Source organism: Lacerta agilis, chromosome 12 (assembly GCF_009819535.1).
Source record: "Lacerta agilis isolate rLacAgi1 chromosome 12, rLacAgi1.pri, whole genome shotgun sequence".
In the NCBI taxonomy this organism is placed as follows: Eukaryota; Metazoa; Chordata; class Lepidosauria; order Squamata; family Lacertidae; genus Lacerta; species Lacerta agilis.
In genome coordinates, this window is record NC_046323.1 from 1125949 (window position 1) to 1151697 (window position 25749).

The window sequence follows — 25749 nt, forward strand, 5'->3', positions numbered from 1 at the left end:
TGCAAATGATATTCAGAATGCCACAGATCATTACTTCCAGCATAATGTTGTACTTTGAAGAGGTTAAAATTTATGATACTAATAAACAAATAAACTGTTACTGGCAACTGTGTAGAAGATTTTTTTTTAATGACCAATTAAAATAATGAGCCCTGGTGTACTTCAGCCTAAGGCCAAACAAGGAAGGCAATTAGACAGCAAGCCCACAGGTGGTACCCAGATCACACAGAACAAACATGAAGCAAGTTTGGAGCACAGTTACCGGTCTTTATGCCAGTTCCACAGCTTAACATCTTTAAAGGATCATTTGTCTCCTAGCTGCTAAAATCAAAAAGGTTGTTTTAAAACTTGTTTCAAAAGCATTTTAACATGCTTTATACTGTGGGGAAGGCACTTACAGCCTGGCAATATATTAGGTGGAAAAACCAAACTGTTGCTCAACTGTCATGTTCTGGTCCAATGCTGGATCCCACGAGAAAAGAGGCAAGACTGTACTGGTTACAAGTTGCACACCCACGGATAGCTCCAAGTGAGCAACTTAACTCCACTGAAGGTTTGGAGCCAACGGAGGCCTTGTAAGCCTCTGTCTCCAGACTACCTCTTCTACTCTTTTGTGGAGAACTTCAGAGCTTTAAAGGGCCAACCTTCTCCCTGTGCTGCTGACATAACGTGCTGTGGGTTCCTGAGGGGAAGGTGCCCATGAGGGTAAAGGCTGTGGTAGTCCAGGAGGTTCTTCTGGGGGTTCCTGTCCAACAGTGTCACACACAGTGATCTCCTGATCTCCAACAGCCAGCTCAGAGTCCTGTACTTGATCTGACTCCTTAGCTGGTGCCTTTGAAGCCCAACTCTGTATCTGGATTCGACATCATTACATCAACATAAAATATAAATTACTTTAAAATGCTAAGTAATATCATGTGAGAAGAATGGGTTTGCCTCTGGTTCTTGCCAACCCTTCTCATCAATGTCACACACTGCTTCGGATGTACTGAGGGACAAGCAGAATGAGCAAGCCAGCAGATGAAGCAAACTCATCTAGTGTTTCAAGAGGTATCAGGTGATAACTGCTTAGGATATTCATCCAATTTGCAGATGACACCAAACTGGGAGGAGTAGCCAATGCTACTGAAGACAGAACTGTAACAGAATGGAGAACTGTGTCCGAAATAATAAAATGAATTTCAGTAGGGACAAATGTCACGTTCTACACTTGGGAAGGAATAGCTGCCTGCACAAATATAAGGTGGGGGACACCTGGCTTACTAGTAGTAGATGTGAAAAGGATGTAGGGGTCTTAGTAACCACAAGCTTAACATGAGTCAACAGAGTGATGCAGCAGCAAAAAAACCTAATGCCATTCTAGGCTGCATCAACAGAAGTATATTGTCCTGATCAAGGGAAGTTATAGTTAGGCTCTATTCTGCCTTGGTCAGAGGGAGTTGGGTATGTTTATCCTGAAAAAGAGGAGATATGTGAGCCCTCTTCAAATATCTCAAGGGCTGCTTTTCTTCTGCTCTGCAGGGTAGGACCGGAACCAGTGACTTCAAGTTAAGAAAGGAGATTCCAACTAAACAAGAGGAAGAGCTTTTTGATGGTAAGAGCTTTCAACAGTGAAATAGACTCCTGTGGGAGATGTTGGACTTTCCTTCCTTGGAGGTTTTTAAGCCTTCCATTCCCTTACAACTCTACAATTCTATGATACTGGTGGAGGCCTTGTTGAAGGGACAGTGGCAGAGAACACAGTTCTGTTCACCTCACCTCAAAAAGGATGTTGTAGAGTTGGAAAAGGTTCAGAAAAAGGAAATGAAAATGGCCGAGGGGATGGAGCAGCTCCTCTATGAAGACAGGTTGCAGCATTTAGAGCAATTTAGAGAAAATGGAAGTAGGAGGTAACAGGAAGGAAGTTTATACAATTATGTGTGGCATGCAGAAGGTTTTCCTATCTCTCTTCTAAAACCACAGGAGAGTTCTCTTGTGCTCCTGTTCTGCTTGCTGGTTTCCCACAGCCATCCGGCTGGCCATGGTGGGAACAGGAAGTTAGATGAGATGGGTCACTGGCCTGATCCAGCAGGCCATTCTTAGGTCCTTAGGATGGGCTTCTGGATCCTGTGAGTGGCCTGAGGAACAAGACCGGTGCTGGGACTTGATGAGATGCTGTGCATGGTTTGGGTTTCTCTTATCCCACCACCCATAGGCACCTATGTCACCTCTGCATATGCTGTACAACTGCTACTTAAGCCCAACGGATCATCCGTTGCATTGCTGGAAACCTGGCAAATCACCGAGAGCCGGGTGGTGATAGAAGAGAAACTTTGCAGTCTGTGTGGCAGAGATTTCTCTGCAGACTCATAAGCAGATGCTCTTCACCTATTAAAATGTCACAATTATCTCATGCTTTGATGATGAAATATGTACGCAGGAGTGGAAAATGCCTCATCAGTAAACAGGGAGCTTGTTTGACAGTAATGTCATCTTTATTCAATATGTTTTTCAGCCAAGCCAAAGGGGGAGGGTGAAAGATAGTTGGAAGGAGGTTACAAGTGCCTCCAGGCAGTTAAGTAGAAATTATTTCCTCTTAATTTGCATGCAAGCATTACAATTTGCATTTTAATTTTAATATTTTAAAGCATGAGAGCCTGTTTAGGTAAATGTGCTAATTAGATCTTTGTAAACAACCATACACTGTCTTTTTTATTAAATTTAAAGGGTGATTAGAATAATATGGGCTCTAGCTTGCTTGGAAGAAAGGGAACAAACATCCATCTGAAAAAGTAATGTGCTATTTTTTGGCCCTAGGTTAGGATTCTATTGGGTTTTCTGTCCAATTCGGTGTTTGGAGTAAGATGACTAACAGAAGTGTATATCTGAACATTCTATAGGCACTTCCCATCCTTCATGCTGGAGAGATCCCCTCCCAACTATACTGGCCCCAGGGGGTTTAGCCCCATCCATTGCTGATACACAGTCCAGTTCCTGAACCTGTGAAGCCCTCATCTCTAGGCTTTGCATCTTGTCAGAATCCAATCACAGTTTATTAGCCCTCACCAAGTTCCTGACTGCATCTAGGCCTCTCCCGATTCAGAAGTTGTAGAGAAACAGAGTGAGATATCATTGGCATACTGATTACACCCTGCCCCAAATCTCCTGACTGCCTCCAGTGGCTTCATGTAGCTATTAAACAGCATCTAGAAAACTAAATCATGTCCTCTAGCAATGCACAGATCAACTGCTAGAGGACAGAGTGCTACTCTCTGGAATTGACCCTATAAGTGGGAGTGAAACCTCCCTAAAACAAGCCCCCCAACTCCCAAATCATGCAGAAGGCCCAAGAGATTACAGTGTGTTCAATGCTATTTCTTTATTTCTAGAGGTACTGTATTTATACACCAACTCCTAAAAGAACAGGGTGGTATACAGCAATGAAAAAGCATATTAAAACCATGTACCAGATGTGTAGGAGAGGAACTTTGAGGAAAAGATGCAGATACCCCAACTCCTCCTGCTATACAACTGTTATTACAAGAGGAGTTTTGTCCTTCACATCTGCTGATCCTAATACCAATCCATGCAAGTGACCCTTGCTTGCCCTAAACACCCTATGACCTCCCTAAAACAGATCTGGCAAACCACACTCACTACAAGGAAAGCCCCCATTGCCTTCAGGGAGGCTTGTGGAAGAGAACTTCCCACTTGACTATGGCATGAGGTCAATGGCAACATTGTTCATACAGCATGCCACAGGTCCCAAGACCAGCAATGTCCTCAGACCATTCTGGGACTTGAATTTTAGATCTCTCCCAGAAATCAATGTGCCCCAAAAGGTACTTGGGAAACGGACCCATAGTGTGGAAGAAATGTCCTCTCAGGCAACACTGTATTGAGAATTGAAATTACTGACACAGAACACACCTTGGGTCTTTCTGTTAAGCCCGTTTCTGAGAGTAAGATTAATCCATGGGCCACCTTGATCAGATGATGATGATGTCTTTGCATGGGATGAGGCAATTATCAAAAAGGTTCTTTACACACTGGCTAATAGACATGTGATGGGGTATGCCAACAGCCATGCTAACACCATCAAAATAAAAGCCCAAATGTAAATATGATATTATATTGCTGTTTCAGCTAGGACACGACTGCACAGAAGAGGTGTGTGCCAAATGTTTATGACTGATATGTCAATCTCACATCCTCATATATCTCGATTTTGTGTGCTATGCAGCCCAATCCAACTTTGAAGTGCTTACTTAGAAGGAGCTCCCACTGAGTTCAACTTGCTCTCTAGTGAGCACAAATAGGATCACAAACTTATGGTGCAATGCTCTGAGTGTTTACTCAAAAGCAAGGCTCACAATGTTCAATGGGTCTTACTCCCTACGTAAGCAAAGATGCCCATGATTGCACTGTTAGTTCATTTCACTACAATGGCCAGATCCGGATGACATCCCTCCAAAAGCAATAAACTACATAGAGAGTCCATTTCCCCTGAGAGAAGAAAACAGCTTCGGTACTGGCAATCACCTCTGGAAAACACTCACCCAGCCACCAATTAAGCATATTTGTCTTGATATTTCTCTTTATAGCAACAAACATAAGAAACCCATCTGCTTTGGGCCCACAACTTTCAATTTCCGTTTCAAGATCCAGATTCATTTTATGAAGAAATGTGCTGAAAGGGATATGTATTAGCAGTTTGATTCAACTGCCAATCCATTACACTTCAGTTGCCCAGCTCTGCTCCTTAGAGAACAGAACAGATACTGACCTAGAAGCAGGCTAGTAGGATTGATGGTGTCCTGGAATATTCCATACTTTGCCACCTTGTCATAAACAACTTTAGAATATATATTAATTACTAATATTTAAGGGGGGGTATATGCTTGGACAGTGTTCTCAAAGCGACTAGCATGAGTTTCGCCAAACTGCGGGAGGCAGTGAAGGATAGGCGTGCCTGGCGTGCTCTGGTCCATGGGGTCATGAAGAGTCGGACTGAACAACAAGGGGGGTATAATTTCATTTGGTATTTGCACAATAATGCCTCTTACTAATGTTTTCTGGAACAAGAATTATCACAAATTTAAATCTGTTAAATTGATTCTGAAATGACACGCTAAAGAAAATTAGTCATGTGTAATCATTCCTAACATGAATCTCCATAATTAAAATTGTCTAAACATTTTTCTTCTTGCCAAGCCATGCTGACCTGTGGCATAATCCCAACATCAAACTCAAAGTGCAAACAAGAGCATTATTACAAACAGGATGAGAAAGAAGCATTCAGCAGCTCAAACCCTGGAGCTGCTCAAGCACATGCAGAATGTGGCTTAACTGCCATTCAGTCAATAGAACACTGATCAAATCAAAGGAGATGGATTAAATATACAAATGGCAATGAGAGGATTAGGGAATGCAATGTAACTCTAAAAGTTACAATCTCACAGTACCAATGGCACCTGCTTGTCAGATCAGAAAGGATCTAGTTATGTTTAAAATATAATAGGCCAGTCATTATCTGCCAGTCAAACCTGCCTCAGTCTTGGGCTATTATGGGTGTGAAAATGAGATAAATCCAATGAAACCTTCTTGGAACATGGTACATATATTTTAATGTACTTTATGTGGTGCATAAAATACACAAACTCTTCATTTTCCTCAAATTTTGTCCAGTTGTTTTCCAGGAGCCTCTACATTTGCCGTGAATTTTGCTTTAGGCAAATTTGGGTGGTAGCTTAGGAATGCTGGGTGGAACATTGATCTCAGACACTCAAACACCACTCCTACTATTGTTCTGCACTCTAAGAACTCTGCAAACCCTCCTGACCTGTAGGGATTACACCTCCCCAGGTGTCAATTGCCATTTTGACTTGCTGATGCTGACTTGCTGATGCCTTTGGCTGCTCCAAGAAGGCAGCTGTTGCTCCTTGCTGCCTCCCAGATGCCTGAGCCCCCTTGTAAGGGGACCTGCAGGGACAGCCCTAGACATTTTGGCACAGGAGACAAAATGTCCCAATGCCACTCCTGTGCTTGGGAGGGGGTGGGCATGAAGTGCAAGAAAAAACTTTTGCAAAGCCTTGGGGTGGGGCGCAAAATGCCCAAGGGTACCTCCCTCCTGCCCAGTGGTGAGGCTTTGCAAGGGCTTCTTCTTAAGGAAAAAAAGCCCCTGCAAAGCTTTGGCAACTTGCTTGGCAGCAGAGGGGCACAGCATCATAATGCTGCAGTCAGCATTTGAAATTCCCAAGTCTCCCTTCCTTTATGATGGCAAAGCTGGGCAGTGGAATGCCCCCTCCTTGCTGCTGCCTCTGCCTCCCTTACCTGAGTTGCTTCTCTGGTAGCAGTAGAGCAGGGCACCCACAGGTGTGCCACCTCTTGTGTTTCCACCCTCTGAGGCACCTGATCACTCTGTCTCATGGGTGGGCTTGCCCTGGGGACCTGCTTGGGCCATGACACAGCAACAGCAACAGCAACTCTATCTAACAAATATCTATCTGCAGAAATTTCAAGCTGAGAGAAAAAGTCCCATGTGACCCTTGCAGGAGCAATCTCTCAAAGGCCAAATAACTTACCGAAGAGGTGTTTCTGACACTATATGATACGATATGATCTCTCAAGGCAAATCTAAAAAAACACACAGTATAAACACTGACAATTGGGAAACACTGGCCCACGAGCGCTCTAACTGGAGAACAGCCTTTATCAAAGGAGTTATGGGCTTTCAAGACCTTCGAACTCAGGACGAAAGGGAGAAACCTGTTAAGAGGAAGGCATGCTTGGAAAACCCTTGCCATGGTCAACTCCCACCTGGGAACCTCTGTGGAAGGATGTGTGGATCCAAAATTGGCCTCCACAGACACTTACAGACTCACTGTTAAGAGCATGTTCATGGAAAACAATCTTCTTCGTGTACGAATGATTGCCAAAGAAGAAGATACCCTCTGATTTTGCAGGAGTAAAACATTTGTGGAAGCTGAACTACAAGTCTACTTCCATGCCACATGCAAACTCAGCCTTGGGATTTAACTTAGGGCTGAGTGAAAATCTTCACCAGTGAAGGTTTTGTGGTGTGTTTTCAGCGGGAATTATTTGCAGATTTGGAGGCTAAGGGCTATTGGGGTAGCAGTATATATTACCTATAAACCTATATAGGGACGCGGGTGGCGCTGTGGGTTAAACCACAGATGCCAGAGCTTGCCAATTGGAAGGTTGGTGGTTCGAATCCCTGAGACAGGGTGAGCTCCCGTTGCTCGGTCCCAGCTCCTACCCACCTAGCAGTTCGAAAGCACGTCAAAGTGCAAGTAGATAAATAGGCAGGAAGGTAAACAGTGTTTCTGTGTGCTGCTCTGGTTCACCAGAAGCAGCTTAGTCATGCTGTACGCTGGCTCCCTTGGCCTATAGAGCAAGATGAGCGCCGCAACCCCAGAGTCATCTGCGACTGGACCTAATGGACCTACAATGCTGCCCTGGACATAACACTATGTAAAGATACAGCATTGTTCCAGAGGTATTACAAGAAAAAGGGGGGAAAGGCCACCAAGGAGCTCTAACACTTTAAAACTCAAAGTTGTTGTTGTTTTAAAAAAGGGAAACAGCCACTGCCAATCAAGAAGCCATCATTAATGGAACATGGGACTAATTTCAACCCTTGAAATTTGCAAGTTGGTTCCTCCCCCCACCAAAAAATGGAGAGAAAAGTCCTCATATGGAAACTTTCTGCTTAGCACTAAAAATGGTGCACCAGTGATAAACTACTAAATTGGCAAACCTCAAAATTGACCCTTATTGCTGAAATGAGGAGAAAGACGACACAAAGGTGGACTCATATAGACCTATTTCTATTGCTAATGTTGATGCAAAGCTTTTCACAGCAGTAATGATCAAAAGGATTAATATTTTCATTGGTCAATATATTTCAACTGACCAAACCATCATTCCATCTAGGAATATTGTGGATTCCGTGAGAAGACAATTTCATGTGATTCATGGTTTCTGCACACAAAACTCCTTTGGTGTTTTAATTCCCCTTGATGCCTTCAAGGTCTTGACAGAATTCAACGGCTCTTTAAAAATCTTTATTATCTAAATTACCATTTGTTAAGCAATTCCTGCATATGATTAATCAAATTTACTTACAGTCTAACACTCTTTTTGGGCCTGACGCCAACTCACCTGCCTCAATAGGGCACTTGCCCAGGCTGCCCCTGGGGCTACTACTTTCTGCGATGGAGATAGAGGTGCTTGCCATTCACTCATGGGTGGATGCGGATATTGGTGTGGAAATCAGAAATACTGAGCACAAAATTGATATGTTCACTGATGGTATACACCTTTCGGGAAAATGTGTTTCATTTCATTACCAAAATCATGTAGCAACCCCTCCCATGGAATTGTGCTCTTGACTTGTTGTGGTTAGACCCCAACAAAAACCTCAAATGCAGAAATTTAGTATTTTTTCTGTTATCAGCAGCCCAATTAGCAATAACCCAATATTGGATACTGTCTCTCTCTCTCTCTCTCTCTATATATATATATATATCCCCATTGAAGTCTGGTTAAATAGTATTTGGAATGTGGCTCTATTGGAACAGGGTAATTAAAGGCACTTCAAGGACAGACACTTTGGATATATCTAGTTACAGGTAGGTAGTCGTGTTGGTCTGCCGTAGTTGAAACAAAATAAAAAAAATCCTTCCAGTAGCACCTTAGAGACAAACTAAGTTTGTTACTGGTATGAGCTTTCGTGTGCATTCAGGTATCTGAAGAAGTGTGCATGCACATGAAAGCTCATACCAATAACAAACTTACCGTAGTTGGTCTCTAAGGTGCTACTGGAAGGATTTTTTTTTATTTTGTTTCAACTTTGGATAGAGTCTTGGCTCCCTTTCTTTTCCTTTATAAATGAAAGGAAGATACAGGAGATGCTTTTATTCCACCCTCAACGCAATAATCTTTGTGGAGAGGCTACTTGAAAGGATAATAAAGAAATAAACATATTGCTTGTGTACTACATACTGCATATGAAACCTAATAAGAATGTACCATCCATATTTCCTGGGCTGATGTAGAAAGTGAATATTGAGCATCAAGGTCTGAAGCATAAGAAATAAAATCCCACCATTTGACAGAGAAATGTTCTGGATCCACCATTGTGCTGGAAACTCATCATTTATGTGTGATTTCCCCCCTCACATTCCACAAATTCTTAGAGCACACTGCCAAATGCAGATGATCTCATTTCCAGGTAGAGTATTGTTGAGAGGTAGCAAAGGCCTTGGTGCTGTGAACTCTTGAGCCATATAAGAGTACGGAAGCAGGGAGGGGCCTGGGTTCAGCTTTATGGTCAGCCATGTGGATGACCTTGGGACATCACACTGTTGTTGTGAGGATAAAAATGATGCAAAGAAAACCATGTAGCTACCTTGAGCGCTTCAGAGCAGTAGTTCTCAAACTCCTCACCCCACCATGGACCCCTTGAAAACTGCTGAGTGTTTTGGCAGACCACTTCATAATTTTTCTTCCTGTTGTAACACTTTTAATGTACTGTGCTACTTGACACACCACAGACAACCTTAATGAAGCTTGTAGACAACTCGTCGTCCACAGACCACGGTTTGGGGACACTTGTCTTAGAGGAAAGGGGAGATATAAAAGTAACATGCAAACCAACCCACCTGTAAGCCTTTATTGAGCCTATAATAAAGTCTCTGAACAAAAATGATAGGTCCCTCCCCCTTTAGACATGATTGTCCTATCCCCCCCCCCCACTGAGAATCACCGGTTGCCATTTTAACATTTGGGATTTAGTAGCTTCAGTTACCCCAATTAATGGACTAAATATAATGAAATGATCTCCTGTATGTAATGAACCCCTCTGGCATTCCGCCTATAGTTCTCCAAAAACAAGAACCAAATCAGCAATATATATTGCCTTGTTTCAGTGGGATTGTATGCATAAGAGCAAAGAGATTTTAAAGCCATTAAAGTAAGAATCTAATATAGCTATTATACACATAAGGATATGAAAAATATTCCTGCGGAAGCTTAAAAACGAGCCATTAGCACAAATCAATACCCTTATTGATAGAACTTTTAAATGTGTAATAGCTCGTCATAGATGACTCTCCACACTAATGGTAACATCAATACAATTCAATAATGGAAAAGATTCTCATAGCAGATATTGAGGAAAATAAATGAAGCTGGTTGGTTCATAATGCTTGCAGTCTAAGAAGAATCCATTTTAGGTACATTTATAACTGAAACCTGGGCAACACTGGACAATCTGTTCTTTCTCTCAGAATCTAAAGAAGTTCTTAACAGTATAAGATTGAAGAAATAGCGCCGCTGCTAATTACAGCACAGATTCCTGCTGATATAAAACACCTATGGCTACAAGCCCATGAGGTCCTTTACTTTATGAGAACAGTCCACTCCTACATTTATCACCATTGCTCCTAACAACCATTTCCCCTCTTTGCTACCAAGTTGTTCTCCAAGCAACGGGAATGTCTATGGAAACATGCCACTGCCGTGTGGAGAAGCCATTGTAGAAGAGCAAAGTTCAGCCATCTCTTTTCATGGTTGTGCCAAACCTCTCAGTACTAACCGCCACATCCTTACACTGACACTAGAGGCTCTCAAACTTCTTTCTCTGGGTCATACTTTCTAAAAATTGATAAGAAATACACTGAAAAGGCAGAACCTATAAAATTAGGGCTCTTCGCAGGTGACCTGATGGTCACAACACCAAACCCCATAAGCAACATCCCTAATCAGAGAACTCAACACATTTGCAACAGTATCGGGCCTACAGGTAAATTTTGCAAAGTTGGAAGCCATGTGCTTCAACACCCCTCCTCACACCCAGAAGGAACTCACTAATGCCACCAAGATAAAACTTTGCCACACCAAGTTCAGATACCTAGGGGTACAAATAACCAGGAACCTCAATAAATTATATCTCCACAACTACAAGCCCCTGTGGCCACAATTTAACAAAGACCTAAAGAGATGGAACAACATAAACTTCAATCTCTCAGACAAAATAGCCATGACCAAATGATCACCCTCCCAAAACTAACTTATCTACTCCAAACCCTCCCAATCTGGACCCCCCCCCCAACCCATCTCTGCAAATGGCAGAGAAAACTACACTCTTTTATCTTCTCACATAAAAAAACAAGAATAAGCCACAAATACCTGCAACTCCCCTCCTCAGAAGGAGGATGGGGAAGCCCCAACATAGAAGCATATTACATCGCCAACCAAGTACGCCATATAATCCCATACATACTAGAAGATGGGACAAAACAATGGATACACCTAGAGAGGGACACAACTGAAAATACCTGCATCACAGCATACCCACTCCTCCCAAATAAATTAAGGAAAATACCCACAACACTTAACAAATACATACAGACCATGCTCAAAGCATGGAAAGCAGAAATAGGCAAACTATCCCCAACCCCATCCCCACTAATTCCCCTGGCGCACCACCCATTATTTGTACCTTAAGGAGGCAGGTATACAACCTCAATGAGTTGTGAACTGGCTTTTGCCAGGTAATCTCATATTTTTCATATTTGTCAGAGTTGAAAAACAATATGTTGTGAAGAAATGTAGCTAATAGCCCTGAAGAGAGGTGTAGATACTGTTTCTGGTTGTATATCTAGATCTATAGTTACTATATTATACCACACGGAAATGTTTAAATGTTTCTTTGATTGTCCTTGAATCTTCCTGCCTTCCTTGCCACACCTTTTGAGAACCACTGACCTACACAGAGTGATTGTAATATCCCCAAAGCTATTCAGGGAGTCCATTGATATGTTGGGGTTTGGACTTCATCATCTCTATTCACTGTGCCCATTGTGTGACGATGACAGCATTGACTTTTCCATCGCAAACTGGCTAAAAGGTTAGTTATTTCCTCAAAGTTTTCTGGCAACAGCTGTAGTGCTTTCTTAGCACTTTAACTTTAAATAGAAATAAATCATTGCTAGGGTTAAATTCTGTTCTTGGATGTGTGTGTGCAACTCTCCCTTGAGGCAGTGAGAAAATGCACAAACACATCTATGGACAGAGTCTAGTGCTCTGCAATTTATTATTGAGATGATTTCAGAGATTCCAAATTTGTGGCAGGAGCTGTTCCAAAGATCTGTCTTCCTTGCTGAGAAGCACCCAGTCCATTCATTCTGCTGCCTTTGCTGCATGATTGCCCTTAATTTATTCTTTGGCTCAGCCTGGCATGAACTGTGTGTGCTTGTTCTCATGAGGAATAATTTCAACTGTTGTTCCAGTTGTGCATGCCTTCTTCTTGACCCCACAGCCTTCTTAGTTACCTGCCCAAACAGAGTTACTTAAATGCACCCCCCCGAATGTCCTTCACATAGAGGTGAGTGCTAGGACTGCTCTTTGCATCTCACATTATCCAATGATATCCTGAGATTAAAGAAAGGCCAGATTGTTATTGCCAGGTCCAGATCTGTGTGGGAGATCATGCAAACCATGACATCACTATACAGGAAAATTCATAAGGCACTGAGCTCACCATCTGCCTGTTTGCATTCCTTCTCAAATGACCTTTATTGTTATAATACTCTTGCCAAAACCAAAAGACTTCTCAGCTGCACTTTTTGATAATAATCCCCTTTAGACACGTTACGACAAGGCCCTACAAAGTTGGATCATCGAGAAAGTGAAGGACTTATATCACTTGTGTGCACAGCAGACTTCCATCTGACATCCTCAATCCACATGGCTTGCATGGAGTTTCAGGAGCTTTTTCCAGCACCACTTATGGGAAAGATTTACAAAGGAGGGATCATAGAATCAAAGAGTCAGTAGGGGCCCCAAGGGTCATCTAGTCCAACCCCCTGCAATGCAGGAATCTCAACTAAAGCATCTATGCACCCTAGGCCACAGTTGCTAATCATTTGCTCTAAATACAGTTGTGCTGAAATAAGAGAAGTTTTGAAGATGCTGATCCCCCCAGGGCTCATAAAATATGTGAGATTGTATAATACAAACTGTCCAGTTTCTGCATAAAATTTGTTAAAAGAAAGGAATGTTGAGGTGCCTTGCATATTTCAGGTGAATCACAGAAGATGACTCTCATTTCTGCATTGTAAGTAGGATTCTATTAACGCAGAAGTTACAGGGCAACCCCACACTGGCATTGAGGTGACACTGTTTTGCAGTGGGTCTCTGGGAGCAAGGACTGCTGCATTTCAGGACACAGTTATTTGAAAAGCACAATTCCACTATGGGCAACTCATGTTGAAATAATGTCAATAGAGCAAATCTAATGAGCAGCACTCCATCAACAGGCATTAAACTCTTGGCTTTTTGTGAAAGTGGTTCCTCACATTATATCCTGCAACATGCTCCTTTTAAGAGCAAGTAACAGATGGTATGGTCCTTTCTGTTTTAAAAGCTCCTATCCACTACTGGAAAAGACAATGACAGAATTGAAAGAAAACATACAAGAGTAATAAGAATATTAGCTGGAAGAACATGCACAATGACCCACTGGAGGGGGAAGAAAAAGATTTTGCCTCTGTAGTGTCAACAGAAGCAGCAGCAGAAAGCTTAGCTACAGTATACAGTGGCACCTCGGGTTAAGTACTTGATTCGTTCCGGAGGTCCGTTCTTAACCTGAAGTGTACTTATCTGAATTATTCCTCATTCATGAAAGACCACAGACCACTACCTGGCTTCAGGTAGTTGTGAAAATTTCTTGTCATGACACAAGTCATAACTTTTGGCAGTCAGATTGCTTTCGTTTGTAGTTTATTAAAACACACCATTCAGCAGCTCCACAAAGCAAAGCCATGCTGTTTTGGCTTAGGTCTTGGTCATACATGTTGCATTTGATCCAGGGGATTTAGATGTTCAAAGGCACTACTTCATCACTCTGACTTATGAATGGTGCAGCCTTGAACAAAAAGTGTGCTAGCAACAGCAACCATAACAAGAAAGAGGAGGCTGCAAGATTTCCAGCTCCTGCTCTGGAGTAGACTCCCATGTGCGTATTACGGTAATTGTTGTTTTATGCAATGTTATTGTTTTTTCAACGATACAATTAAAGTAGCATACAAGCTAAAAATAAGAAAGGGAAAGTCAAATGGGAAGGAGGATATGGATTCAGATGTTTTGATGATACAAAATTGTACATATAAAGCAAACCAAAAATTGTTACATTTCTCTTTGTGCTCTTGTCGATAAATTGCCAGCTCAAATAAGGACACCGAGTGAAAATCGGTGATCCATTGTTATTGTGAATTCTGTGAATTCTCTTTCCAGTACTGAAGCACCATGCATTTCACTGACCCTCAGGCACATGCGAACCACAGTTCAAGGCCCAGAGATGAATCCCAAAAGGCAAGGATGTACTGGTAATTCAGCAAAACATTTACATCTTCAAAATATAGTCAGGCTTCCAGGACTAAAATAATAATTACCGAAACATCATCCCGAAAGGGGATTAAACTGGGTAGCTCTATATCATGTGGATAAAAGATGTGATTTCTGTCTTACATCACCAACTCTTGGGGGTTGGAGATGACAATTTGCAGTGGAGCCTATGTGGCAGTCAATAAGATCACAGCTCAGGTTGAGTGGGACGTTCCAACTCTCTCTTCCTCTCACTCCTCATAGAGGTAGGATAAATCTACCTGATAACTCCTTTTTGTGCAAGCCACCGGCCTTGGCAGACTAGGTAATCCAAGCAGCATAAACAGCAGAAAATAGGGAGGCCTAGAAAGGTGGATACAAGTGGTACATCACACTGGTTAAACTAGCCAAACTTTATAAAGTTGAGAATAAATGTTGGAAATGTAAGGAAAAAGAAGGTACCTTTTATCCTATGTGGTGGGAATGTAAGAAGGTGAAATGCTTTTAGGATATGATATATATCGAAATTAAGAAAATGTTGAAATATACATTTGCTAAAAAAAACCCAGAAGCTTTCCTATTGGGAACTGTAGGTACAGATATTAATAAACAAGATGTTAAACTTTTCCAATATGCTGTAACTGCGGCAAGAATTTTAATTGCACAAAAATGGAAACAAGAAGAATCACTGACAAAGGAAGAATGGACAGTGAAATTAATGGAGTATGCGGAATTGGATAAAATGACGGGAAGAATCCGAGAACAGCGGGACCAGAAGTTCATCAAAGATTGGACTAAATTTGCAGATTACTTGAAAGACAATTTTATTCAATTGAATACGTTGGTAGGACTGTGATAAGCTTTGTAAGTTTATAAAAAAAGAATATCATTGTAGTATGAAGTTTTAGTGATACGTTTATGTATTTGATTTCTGTTGGAAGCCGCCCAGAGTGGCTGGGTAAATCCAGCCAGATGGGCGGGGTACAAATAATAAATATTATTATTATTATTATTATTATTATGTGTGATAATTTTAAGCAGTGATTGATTTGTGAAGTATAGTTATTAGTGATGAATGTTAGGATATCACAAGGAGGGTTTGAAGAAAGTCATGGCTTTAAAAAGCCAAAATGTTAAGATTTTGAAAAGATAAAGTGATGGATTTTATTACTGTATTGTTGTAAACCTAATAAAAAAAATGATATGGCAAAAAAGAAAGGTGGATACAAGTGACAACTAGCCCTGTAATGGGGTAACGTAAAAGGTTTCTAATTCAGCCCAGGCAGGAGACAGAGGTGTTGAGTAGGGAGAGTTGCCACTGAAGAGAAGCAGCCAAGAGGAAAGCTCATTAATAAAATGAAACCTCCTTCCATAATTAGTAGTTGTAATTTCCTTAAAGAAGAGCCACATTATATTTCTCATGAGGTAAACAGTTCCAAGTGAAATAGCATCCAGCCATGTTTGAAGGAAATTAACATGGCAGAATGTTGGCTCATACTTTAGCTGGAGATGGTCATGATGTGGAAATCCTAAGCTGAAGCAGCATCATGGAAGGTCCTCATATGCCCCACCAGTTGAAGACAAAAGATCACTGTGTTTGAATATCCAATTCTATGTTTCTGTCTTTTGCCGCCTGGCATGCTCCTGAAAAGGCTTGCTGACTCTTAACAACCTCTTTTCATAATCAGGGACTATCGTAATTTGTGAATTACTATCTTGTGCCCACTCAATTACTCCCTTCTCTCCTGCATGTTTGAAATGTCCTCCTTTGTCAGGAACTGGAGAACTTTAAAACCAAATGTATGAGGGCAATAGGAATGACCTTCCCATTAGGCAGTGTGAGGTAACCACTTCAGGCAGCAGATTTCAGGGGCAGCAACAGCAGCTGCCCCTAGTCCTGTTACTCAAAAACTCCCAGAGATTCCCCTCTGTTGCCACAGTCTCTCCTGGCCTCCTGAACTAGCCTGCTGTCTCATGTACAATGAAGGATGCTCTCCCATTACCAATGTTGATGTAAGATTCAATGGCTAATTCCTCTGGCTTCTGGCAGTGGAGTGTGTGTGTGTGTAATTCATAATCAGGAGATAAATATAAATAATATGCAATAAAAAGCTGTGGGCTCCCATGTTCTCGCCTCTTTGGCACCTCAGTTGTTCATGAGAACACCCATCCAGATACGAGAGTTTTCGCTCAGAGCCTTCTTAACAGCCTGTAGGACACCCTTGCGTTGGAATCACCTCTTCCTCCTGTGCCAGCTGCAACTTCTCTCGTTTCAGCTTCTCCCAAATGGTTGTTTATCTTACCCACTGAACTCTGCAGCATGCCAACCAGGTTTTAAATTGTTACACGTGAACTCCTGCACATTGCAGCTAGGTGTAAATAGATCCATTGGGTTTCACATCCAAAAGTTTTGGAAGTTCTTGAAGCAAGCTGATTTCAATCCACCCAAAATCCAGAACGGATTGGCAGGTGTGGAATGGATTCTGTCATCCAGTCCCAGCTTGAAGGCAGAGATACTGGAGCCAAGAATGGGCTCCAGGCATGGACCATGAACAAAGCATGCCATAAGCCTTGGTCTAATCCAAATTTCTCTCTTCAACCAGAGCTCAGGATCTTATTTCACTTTGGTTGAGATTGATTTTGACACTCTCTCTAATTAAAAATAATCCAAACAGAGTCATGAAGTTTTTCCCATTGTATTTTATGTCTGATCTGTTTCCATACTATTTTATTAAATTTCTATACTGCCCTTCATCATAGGATCACAGGGCAGTTTGTATTTAATTAATGAAACAGAATGTAATTTAAAAGGATGACGAGGATGAAGAGACCTGGAGTTGGGAATAGTTGTGTGGGGGAGGGGAGAGAAAGAAAATCTTTGCAGAGTTAGGAAACAGCAACTTAAATTTGCCATTACTTCCTTCACCAAGAGAAAAAGCATTAGAGGACGATAATAAAAAGCATGTTCTGTACACCAATGAAGTGCCATTGACAATCAGACTGATTACACGAGATGCAAGTCTCAACCTGCAGTGCCCTGAGCAAGCCCCAGGTTACCACCACCTGTGTTGAGCTGACAGCAATCTAAGAGAAAGATTAGTTCCCTCAATAGAACAGAGAAGTTCTTTTAAGCTGGGTTTCCCCCCCCCCCCCTGATTGCATCCTGCACAATCAGATGTCTGAAAGCACAAGCATTTGAGCCTCTGTATGTGACAAAACTGGCACCTCATCATGATCACAAGAGGAGACCAGGACATGTATCTGCAAATTCTCGTGAATAACTCCATACTAGGAACCATGGGAAGCTGTCATCTTTTTTACCTGCCACCTAGTCACCATCTTCCCTCAGGTAACTGAGGACGAGACATGCCTGTTAACTAATTTTAAATATGACAGAAGCATTGGAATAAAATAAGTTCCACTTCTTACAGATGTTTTTCATCTATAAATTTGGGCCATGATATACTAAGGATTAACTGGCCGACATGTGGTTGTTACAGCATATGACCAGAGTGAGGGCTGCAAACATGGCCAGAATGTTTTTCTGTCATCAATGAGCATTTAAACCCCACTGATGTTTGTATTCGATGACGAGGGAATACAATAGTAGTCCAGATGATGCGAGTTGCAGTTCAGCCACACCTGAAGGACCACATGTTCCCCAGTCCTATTGTGCAATGTTTGGTGTTGGGATCATAGTCATGAAATGGGTTTTTAAAAACCTCACTCACCCAGCCCTAAAAAAGTTCATGGACTTAAATCGGACTGACTTCCCAAAAAATGTGCTGAGAAATGTGCTGAAGCCACAACCTATAAGATCATTTGTTACTTGACTTCAACTGCATAACAAATAAATGATGTCAAATGAGCCCAGAAAAGAGAAGCATTGTTGGACCCTCAGTGTCCTTAGCAGTTGGAAAAGTGGTTATGTTTGACAAAGTTTCACCTGGGTGATATTTTAGTCTTCACATGTTTTGTGATAGTTTCATATTTTCGCATGTGGTTTAAAATGTATTGTTACCCACTACAAATCCTCAGTAAATAGAAAGCAAAAAATACAAACAAATAGCTTTATAGCAAATATCTATCCTTTCAGTTTCCTGTCTTAAGAACAGTCCTGTAACATTCATGGTGTGCCCCCCCCCCCCGCTTCTATCTACATGATTCAACAGCAATCCAAATGGAGTTGTTGCTTGCCTGGATTGTATATTGGCAGAATAGCAATTTTGGGACAGGAGACATTCGGCTGAGGAGGTTGGGTTGGTGGGGGCAGGATGACGACTAGATGAAGACTGACTGACAAAAAAAGAAAGTAAGGCTGATCATTTTCCTGAATGTCTTGTGTTAGTCAGAGTTCTGCATACTAGCCAGTAATGATATTGCTAGTAGGTTGTAGGCCTGAGATGCTTCTAATTCCCTGAGCCAGCAAGTGTTAACATGAAAGCAAAGATTGAAACTGTTGAAATAGCCAGACATGTTTCTTGGTAATGGCCCCCTAAGTGTGGGCCATTAAGGTAACTGTGCCTGACAGCAATGGGTGGGTCTTGTTCCCTCAACCTTGCTGGTAGCTAGAAAGACAGAGTTGGCAGTTGAGTTATGTGAGCCAGAACTAGAAGCAGGCAGCAGGCTGGGCAGCTGAGAAACAGAACCATGGGCTCAGGTTGTATATCTGTGCAAAGACACCAGACAAGCTTCCACTGTCCCTCATTCCAAGGGAACTCAGCCTGAAACCTTGCACTGCTCTGAGACTGGGATGGAACAATACATTTAAAACTGCTAGAGCCCATTGTGAAAACAATTGTGCTGGCCAATAATACCATATATTTTAGCTATAGAGATCTGGTGAACAGGTGTGCAATTACGTGGTGCATGTTTCTTACTTATTCTTTAAAAGTGAAATTTAGGAATAAATGTAGCCTGTGGTGCAGTTGAGCAGAAAAGTTGGGGTGGGTGGGGGCAGGGCCAGATTTAGGTTTGATGAGGCCCTAAGCTACTGAAGGTAACGGGGCCCTTTATATGTCCAGCTGTCCTTTGTCAACCACAAATTGTCACTGTTTTCTTAGGTATCGAAAGTCATTTGCACCTAACAAAATATGTATTTTATCAAAGTAATTGGAAATGTACACCCAGTTGTTGTTTTTTCCTTTAATTTTTTTTGGGGGCCCCAAGAGAGTGGGGCCCTAAGCTATAGCTTGTTTAGCTTATACGTAAATCTGGCACTGGGTGGGGGTGTCACAGCTCTAGTACCTTTTTCACAGCAGGAGTGATGATGTCCTTTGGTCAAGTGATATTTTACAAGCCTGGAGGTTTGGAAGGCAGGTCTGGCCTGGCCCATGATCCCTTGGTGCTGAGTATGCTAGGCTCAGGCAGTGACTGGCTCAAGGCACCCAGGGAACTCCATGACTACTCGGGGATATGACCCCAGCCTGAGCCAAAGCACTGCACCACCCTTTGCCAGCTGAAAGCACATGTGCACATTAACGTGGTTAATGCATTTGAAAATGGCAGCGTGCATGGGGAATGCTGATAGGGGCACGTGCTTTTCTCATGTAACTCACCTATGAATAAGTCTGGGATCCTGCTCAAAATAGGAAATGCCAGATGATTCTCCAATGAGTTTGCATGCTCATCATGGTGGCAGAACAAGTGTAGCAGGGGCACTCCTAAGCAATATTTGTCCTGCCTCCTAAGTAATGATTTCTCACATTTGGAATTTCATCTTTTTAGAAGAATGGAGCCACTTCACACAATGCCTTAAGCTTTCTCTCGTTAATTGCAGGCGAGGCCTCTCTCAGCTGCTACCTTGCTGCTGCAACTCTGCCTTTCTGGTGCTTATAATGCTTTTCTGTCTTCACCATCCCAGCAGTGACACTGCTCATCAAAGGGCAGAGATTTCTAAGCAGCAGATGCAGCTAAAATGTTGTTTTTTCATGTCCAAATCAATTTTTGCAGCAAGCTTGTTTTATTGATTTTTCTGTCCCCCATGCCTATCGATACTGTTTCTGTTTGTTTGTTGTTTTTAAATATAGCACAGGCAATCTTTATATTTTGCTTTGGGACAATATTCTTTTTTAAAAATCTCTTGATGTCCTCCATTTATGCTCTTTATAAAGCGATATGTGGGTTAAGAAAAGAAGCAACAAAGCCAAGCCTATTTCTCCTGCTCCACAGGATGGGATCTGAACCAATGGATCCAAGTTATACAAAAGGAGACTCCAACTAAACATCAGGAAGAACTTTTCAATAGTAAGAGCTGTTGGACAGTGGAACGGATTCCCTCAGGGTGGGGGTGGACTCTCCTTCCTTGGAGGTTTTTAAGCAGAGGTTGGATGGCCAGTTGCGTGCCAAGGCACCTGAGCCACAAAGTTCCCAGGAGAACAATAAAACACATGGGTTCAAATAGGCCACAACTTTATTGGTTACAGATGTGAGCGGTTTGGCTTAGGCACCAATAGGGGGAGCCCTATGACTTACATCAAATAAGGGCACCCCAAGGGGTCCCTGTAGGGGCTGTGACATGGCCCTAGCCCACGCCCAGGCCTCAGACAGTATTCACACCCCAGATCCCTTTAACAGGGTACCCTTACTGAAGAGGCAGGCGAAGGCAACCTCCCTCTATCCAAACAAAGGCTTATCCAATGCCTAACCTCACAAAAGTTGTGATGATTGATACCAGGTAGCAAAAACCAAATGGCTGGTGCCACAGCTTGCCAAATGAAAAAACCTACCGTGCCTGAACAATATGGCGACCGACAAACAGGTCATGATGCTGATGCACAGCATGAAAAGAGTGTGGGGGTGGGGGCTGGGTGATGCGTTGGGAGGTGAGAGATGGGCGGCTGCCTGTGCCGCGTTAGTTTGCCCACGCCACCCCCCGAAAGCTGATTGTCTGGGCTGTTCACAGGGGAGAACCCCAGCAACAATGACTCGGCCACAAGATGCAGGGGAGGCGGCTCCCTCCGCCCCTTAGGCCATAAGCAACACTGCCCACCGGGAAAGGCTGTGTGTGTGGACCTATCCTAACACGATCTAGTTGAGATTTGTGCATTGCAGGGGGTGTGGACTAGATCAGTGTTTTTCAACCCACTGTTCCGTGGCACACTAGTGTGCCGCGAGATGTTGCCTGGTGTGCCGTGGGAAAATTACTTTAATATAGTCAATATAGGCACAGAGTTAACTTTTTAACATTTTCTAATGGTGGTGTGCCTCGTGATTTTTTTCATGAAACAAGTGTGCCTTTGCCCAAAAAAGGTTGAAAAACACTGGACTAGATGACCCTCAGGGTCCCTTCCAACTTTATGATTCTCTGAAACCATACGTGGACTTAAAGGAATCCTCAAAAGGTTTAATATTTTTTTAAAAAGTTATGCAGCAATTTTGTTTACCAGTTCCTTACACCCCACATGTTCATCTCTAGAACCCAAATATTCTGCTTGCCACTTTATTGCTTCTGTTGTGAAGTAAAAAACCTCTCTGTGATTCCAGATGTAATTCAGAGAGAATGAGCCTGGAGGAATCAGAAGGAGGGAGAGGGTTTGAAACCTATTTTGCTTCATTTCTTCCAGTAGGTGGTATCAGAACACTGTCGGCTTACCAAGAGTATAGCTGAAACAACCCACTGATCTGTTAGTCAAATCCAATCAAGCATTTTGATAATCAGTTCTAGACTCCTTGCCTAGAACTTGTCTAGATGTTCTCGTAATGGGCCTGATGATCGGTTCTCATTGGTTTCAGCCTCCAAACACATTTTGTAGGGCAACTGATGCTTCAGACACTAACCTTAGGGGATACGTGGGGTAGCAAATATGTTTACAGTAATGGAGGAGGATGAAAGCAACACCAACAAGAATACAAATTTTAAAAAAATCCTAGGCAACAAAACTGTCAAAGGCCTTCTGGTCCCATTTAGAGTGGCAATGTGTCCTGCTTTATGAGTACAGTCCTCTGTTTGAAGAAGTCCTCTATTTGAAGGGTTGCCTGGTCCAAGTCCACTTTAAAGAACCACAAGAAGGGAGAGTTGCCTGTCAATGGCACAGTAGAGGTGAAAACTCTGCATTATATAACTAAGGAATTAAGCATCTAGGAAATCCTCACTCCCAGTATTCATGGACAATATGCCAGTCTATATCATTTTATTCAGACACAAACATTCTTTCTCTCTTTCTTTCTTTCATACACCCACCCACACATGAATCACACACCCACACTGTCCCTTTGTCCTGACTCTGACTGACCCGGCCTTTGCTTCTCCTTGGGAGTCTGGCCTGCATGCTTCTTTTCTTCCGCAGAGCACTCTCCTGCTCTGAGCTTCTGAGGCAGCCACAAATCTGCCCCCGCCCTGGCTTGCCATGGCTGCCTTGCCATTGACCACCACAGTGATGGTTGTCTGGGACTAGCATTAGTCATCTGAGGGAGGCTGATCAAAAACTGCCACTTCCCAACTAGAGAATTTTCACTGCATAAAATGAAAGTTGCCATAGCTTACTCTGGCACCTTAGAGGGCACTGCCCTGTCTTGGACTGACACCAGCCTCTTCCTCATTACAACAGCAAGGAATGCTTCTAGGGTACAGAATGACATCTGACACGAGTGTTTTTAAACCAGTTTCCCCTCCATACAAAAGTTCAAGCATACAAGCAGTTGAACTGACTTAGCTGGATGCTCTGAGCATCTGAGCAGAAACTTCTCTTGTGATTAGTGCTGGGCGATATATCAATATCTCGTCGAAACCATTTTGAAGCCCATAGTGTGATATCGGTTTCATAATTTTTGACCTGGTAATATATTGCGAATCGTAATGTGTGTTTGGGCTGAGCAATATATGTCCAAAACCAGTTTGAAGTCACAAATCATGATGCCTGTGTGTATGTGCTATTCAAAAATCACAGTGAGAAAAACCACAAAGCCAGCCAATGCTTCTCTTGATTCCTGCATTCCTGGATAACATTAACTCTGCCCGCTCTGCTCTCCCCTCCCTAATGCAGGGGGGGGGGGCAGCAAACCACAAGAGCAGCGGCGGCAAAAACCACGGTGCTAGAAAAAACATGAAGCCAGCCAATGTCTCCACATAGCTCCATCTTTATTTCAGACATTGTGATATATTGGCATATCACAATGTTTAGCAGGTGATATATTGAGATGTTGAGAACCAAATATTGCCCAGCCCTAGTTGTGATATGGCCTAAAATATTATCACCCTACAAAAGCAAAAACCATATGTTTTTAATCTAGTCTCTCTGCTCCACCTGCACGCATGCCAGCCCAGTGTGATTTATTTGTAAAATTCTCCAGAAGAAGAAGCCACAGAATTTTATATTATAAGATAAGAAGCGTATCATTATGTATTATAAGACAACACTCCCAGAGAGTAAACAGAAGAAGAGGATAGGGACAAAAAGGAGCTGGCCACTTGCTGAACAGAGCTGAGGAACAGGCTATTTACAGAAGAAATGTATCAGCTTCTGCTTTTCCACTGTGTAAATCACCGCTGTAGGATGTGCGCAGACTAGCCACTGGCGGGACGTAAACAATACTAAAATGATCTGCATTGATTTGTTTTTCCTGTCTCGCTCTTTGGAAGCAAAATGTGTTTGTGTGCTTGTGTGTGGTATAATAATGCATCTAATTCTCTGAGAACATCCTGTGTGCCAGATCTAAAATATGTGTAGTTCAAATAAGACATAATAAAACATAATAGGGATTCTCTCTGTAAACACCACCCAATTCTTTGGAAACTGCCACCCCTCTAGAATTAGCAAGTCGGGAGAAGCATGGCTATTGAAGACTGTCAGCCATACAATAATAGAAGCATGGAATTATAGAGCTGGAAGGGACCCCAAGGGTCCTCTAGTCCAACCCCCTGCAACACAGGATTCTCAGCTAAAGCCCCCATGACAGATGGCCATCCAACCTTTGCTTATATACCTCCAGTTCTTTTATCTTTAAGGTGCTTTTGATAATCTGCAAACTTTGACTACCTGAGCAAAGCGAGGCCTTTGGTTTAACTCACCCATTTATCATTCCATGTTTGCAAGTTTATTAGCAACATGCTTTTATGTCTCCCTGAGTATCAGGCTGAAATTGGTACGTTTGTTCCAAGTGCAATTCTGTGCTTCAGATTCAAGCAACAGCCAGATACCGTGCCCATTTCCCAGCGAGGAAGGCAAGATGCAAACACAAAATATTGTAATGCAATTTCTTCCTTGAAGATCATAATAAAAGTGGAGGTGCGTGTTCAGGACACAGAAAGACACACCAAGCTTCTATTAATAGCCATTCAAGCTCCCACAAGTGCTCACATGGAGGGGGTCAAAAGTCTGAACTGGAAGATGAAGAGGAACAGGAAGTTTGAGACACTCACTCCTGCTTCTGTTTTGCACCCAAAGAGTCTCTAAATCAGACCAGGATCTTGTTTTCAGTAGAAGGACTCAACTCTGTGACCTCTAAAATGCTAATAACAGGGCACTGCTGAGTATGGCCTTAGTGCATTTCCTTCCCCACTGAGTAGCTCTTCTCTCCCACCTAAGACTTCCAGGTCAGAGGGTGTGGCTTCTAAGCAGATGCTTGGAAACATCTTTCCTTTTAGAAATCAGCTTTCTGTACAGAAATAATAATAATAATGAATTTCATTTGTATCCCACCCTCCCCTGCCAGAGCTGGGCTCAGAGCAGCTAACATCATATAAAACACAATATACATAAAAACAAAGATGGCAACAGCAAAAATAAAAATTCTTACAAGAGTTGAATGTGGGGATGGAAGAGGCTACTTTTTGAATTCACTTTTTTGTATTCACTACATTAAAATTAGCTTATGGAAACCGCAGCACGACTCATCCCAAACTGAATAAATATTTCATCAGCAGCACAATATAGAAACACACCAAAATGACAATATCATTAATGAGGTATGCAAATAAAGGACACCCCCCCACCCCAAGTGGGCTGGATTACTAAAGCCACGCCAGGAAGTGCTTTGGATTAGATTTAAGCCAGATGTAAAACCAGGACACTTGTTTAGAAAATGGCCTGCCTACCTGGGGTGTTCAGCAGCCTTGACATTTTGCAGGTGTAGGAAATGAACTGCTCACAATACTCGGCGCTGCTTGTGATGGCGGAGATCTGATCCATGGTGGCACTGTAATTCAGCTGCAGCAAAGCGTGCTTCTCCGGCCTCTTGCTCACCACCGGGGAATGTTCCTGCAAATCATGATTCACAGTCGTCCACACTTTGTCCTCTGAAAGAAAAAGAAAGAAAAACATTTCAGTGTGCCAAAATCATCACTTATCATAGAAAGGCCACGCGAGGGGAGGGTGCCACGTGAGGGGCCACGTGTCCTTTCAAAATAGGACCACCTGG

The 25749-nt window shown here is 42.5% G+C and overlaps 1 protein-coding gene across 1 annotated transcript in view; it reads right to left on the reverse strand.

Annotated features, from left to right (window-relative positions):
- Positions 1–25749, reverse strand: part of CNTNAP2 (contactin associated protein 2) — a 936385-nt gene that overhangs the window by 221601 nt on the left and 689035 nt on the right. The window contains exon 13 of the mRNA XM_033166345.1: positions 25427–25627. Within this exon, the coding sequence (XP_033022236.1) occupies positions 25427–25627 (201 nt within the window). The remainder of the gene's footprint in view (positions 1–25426; positions 25628–25749) is intronic.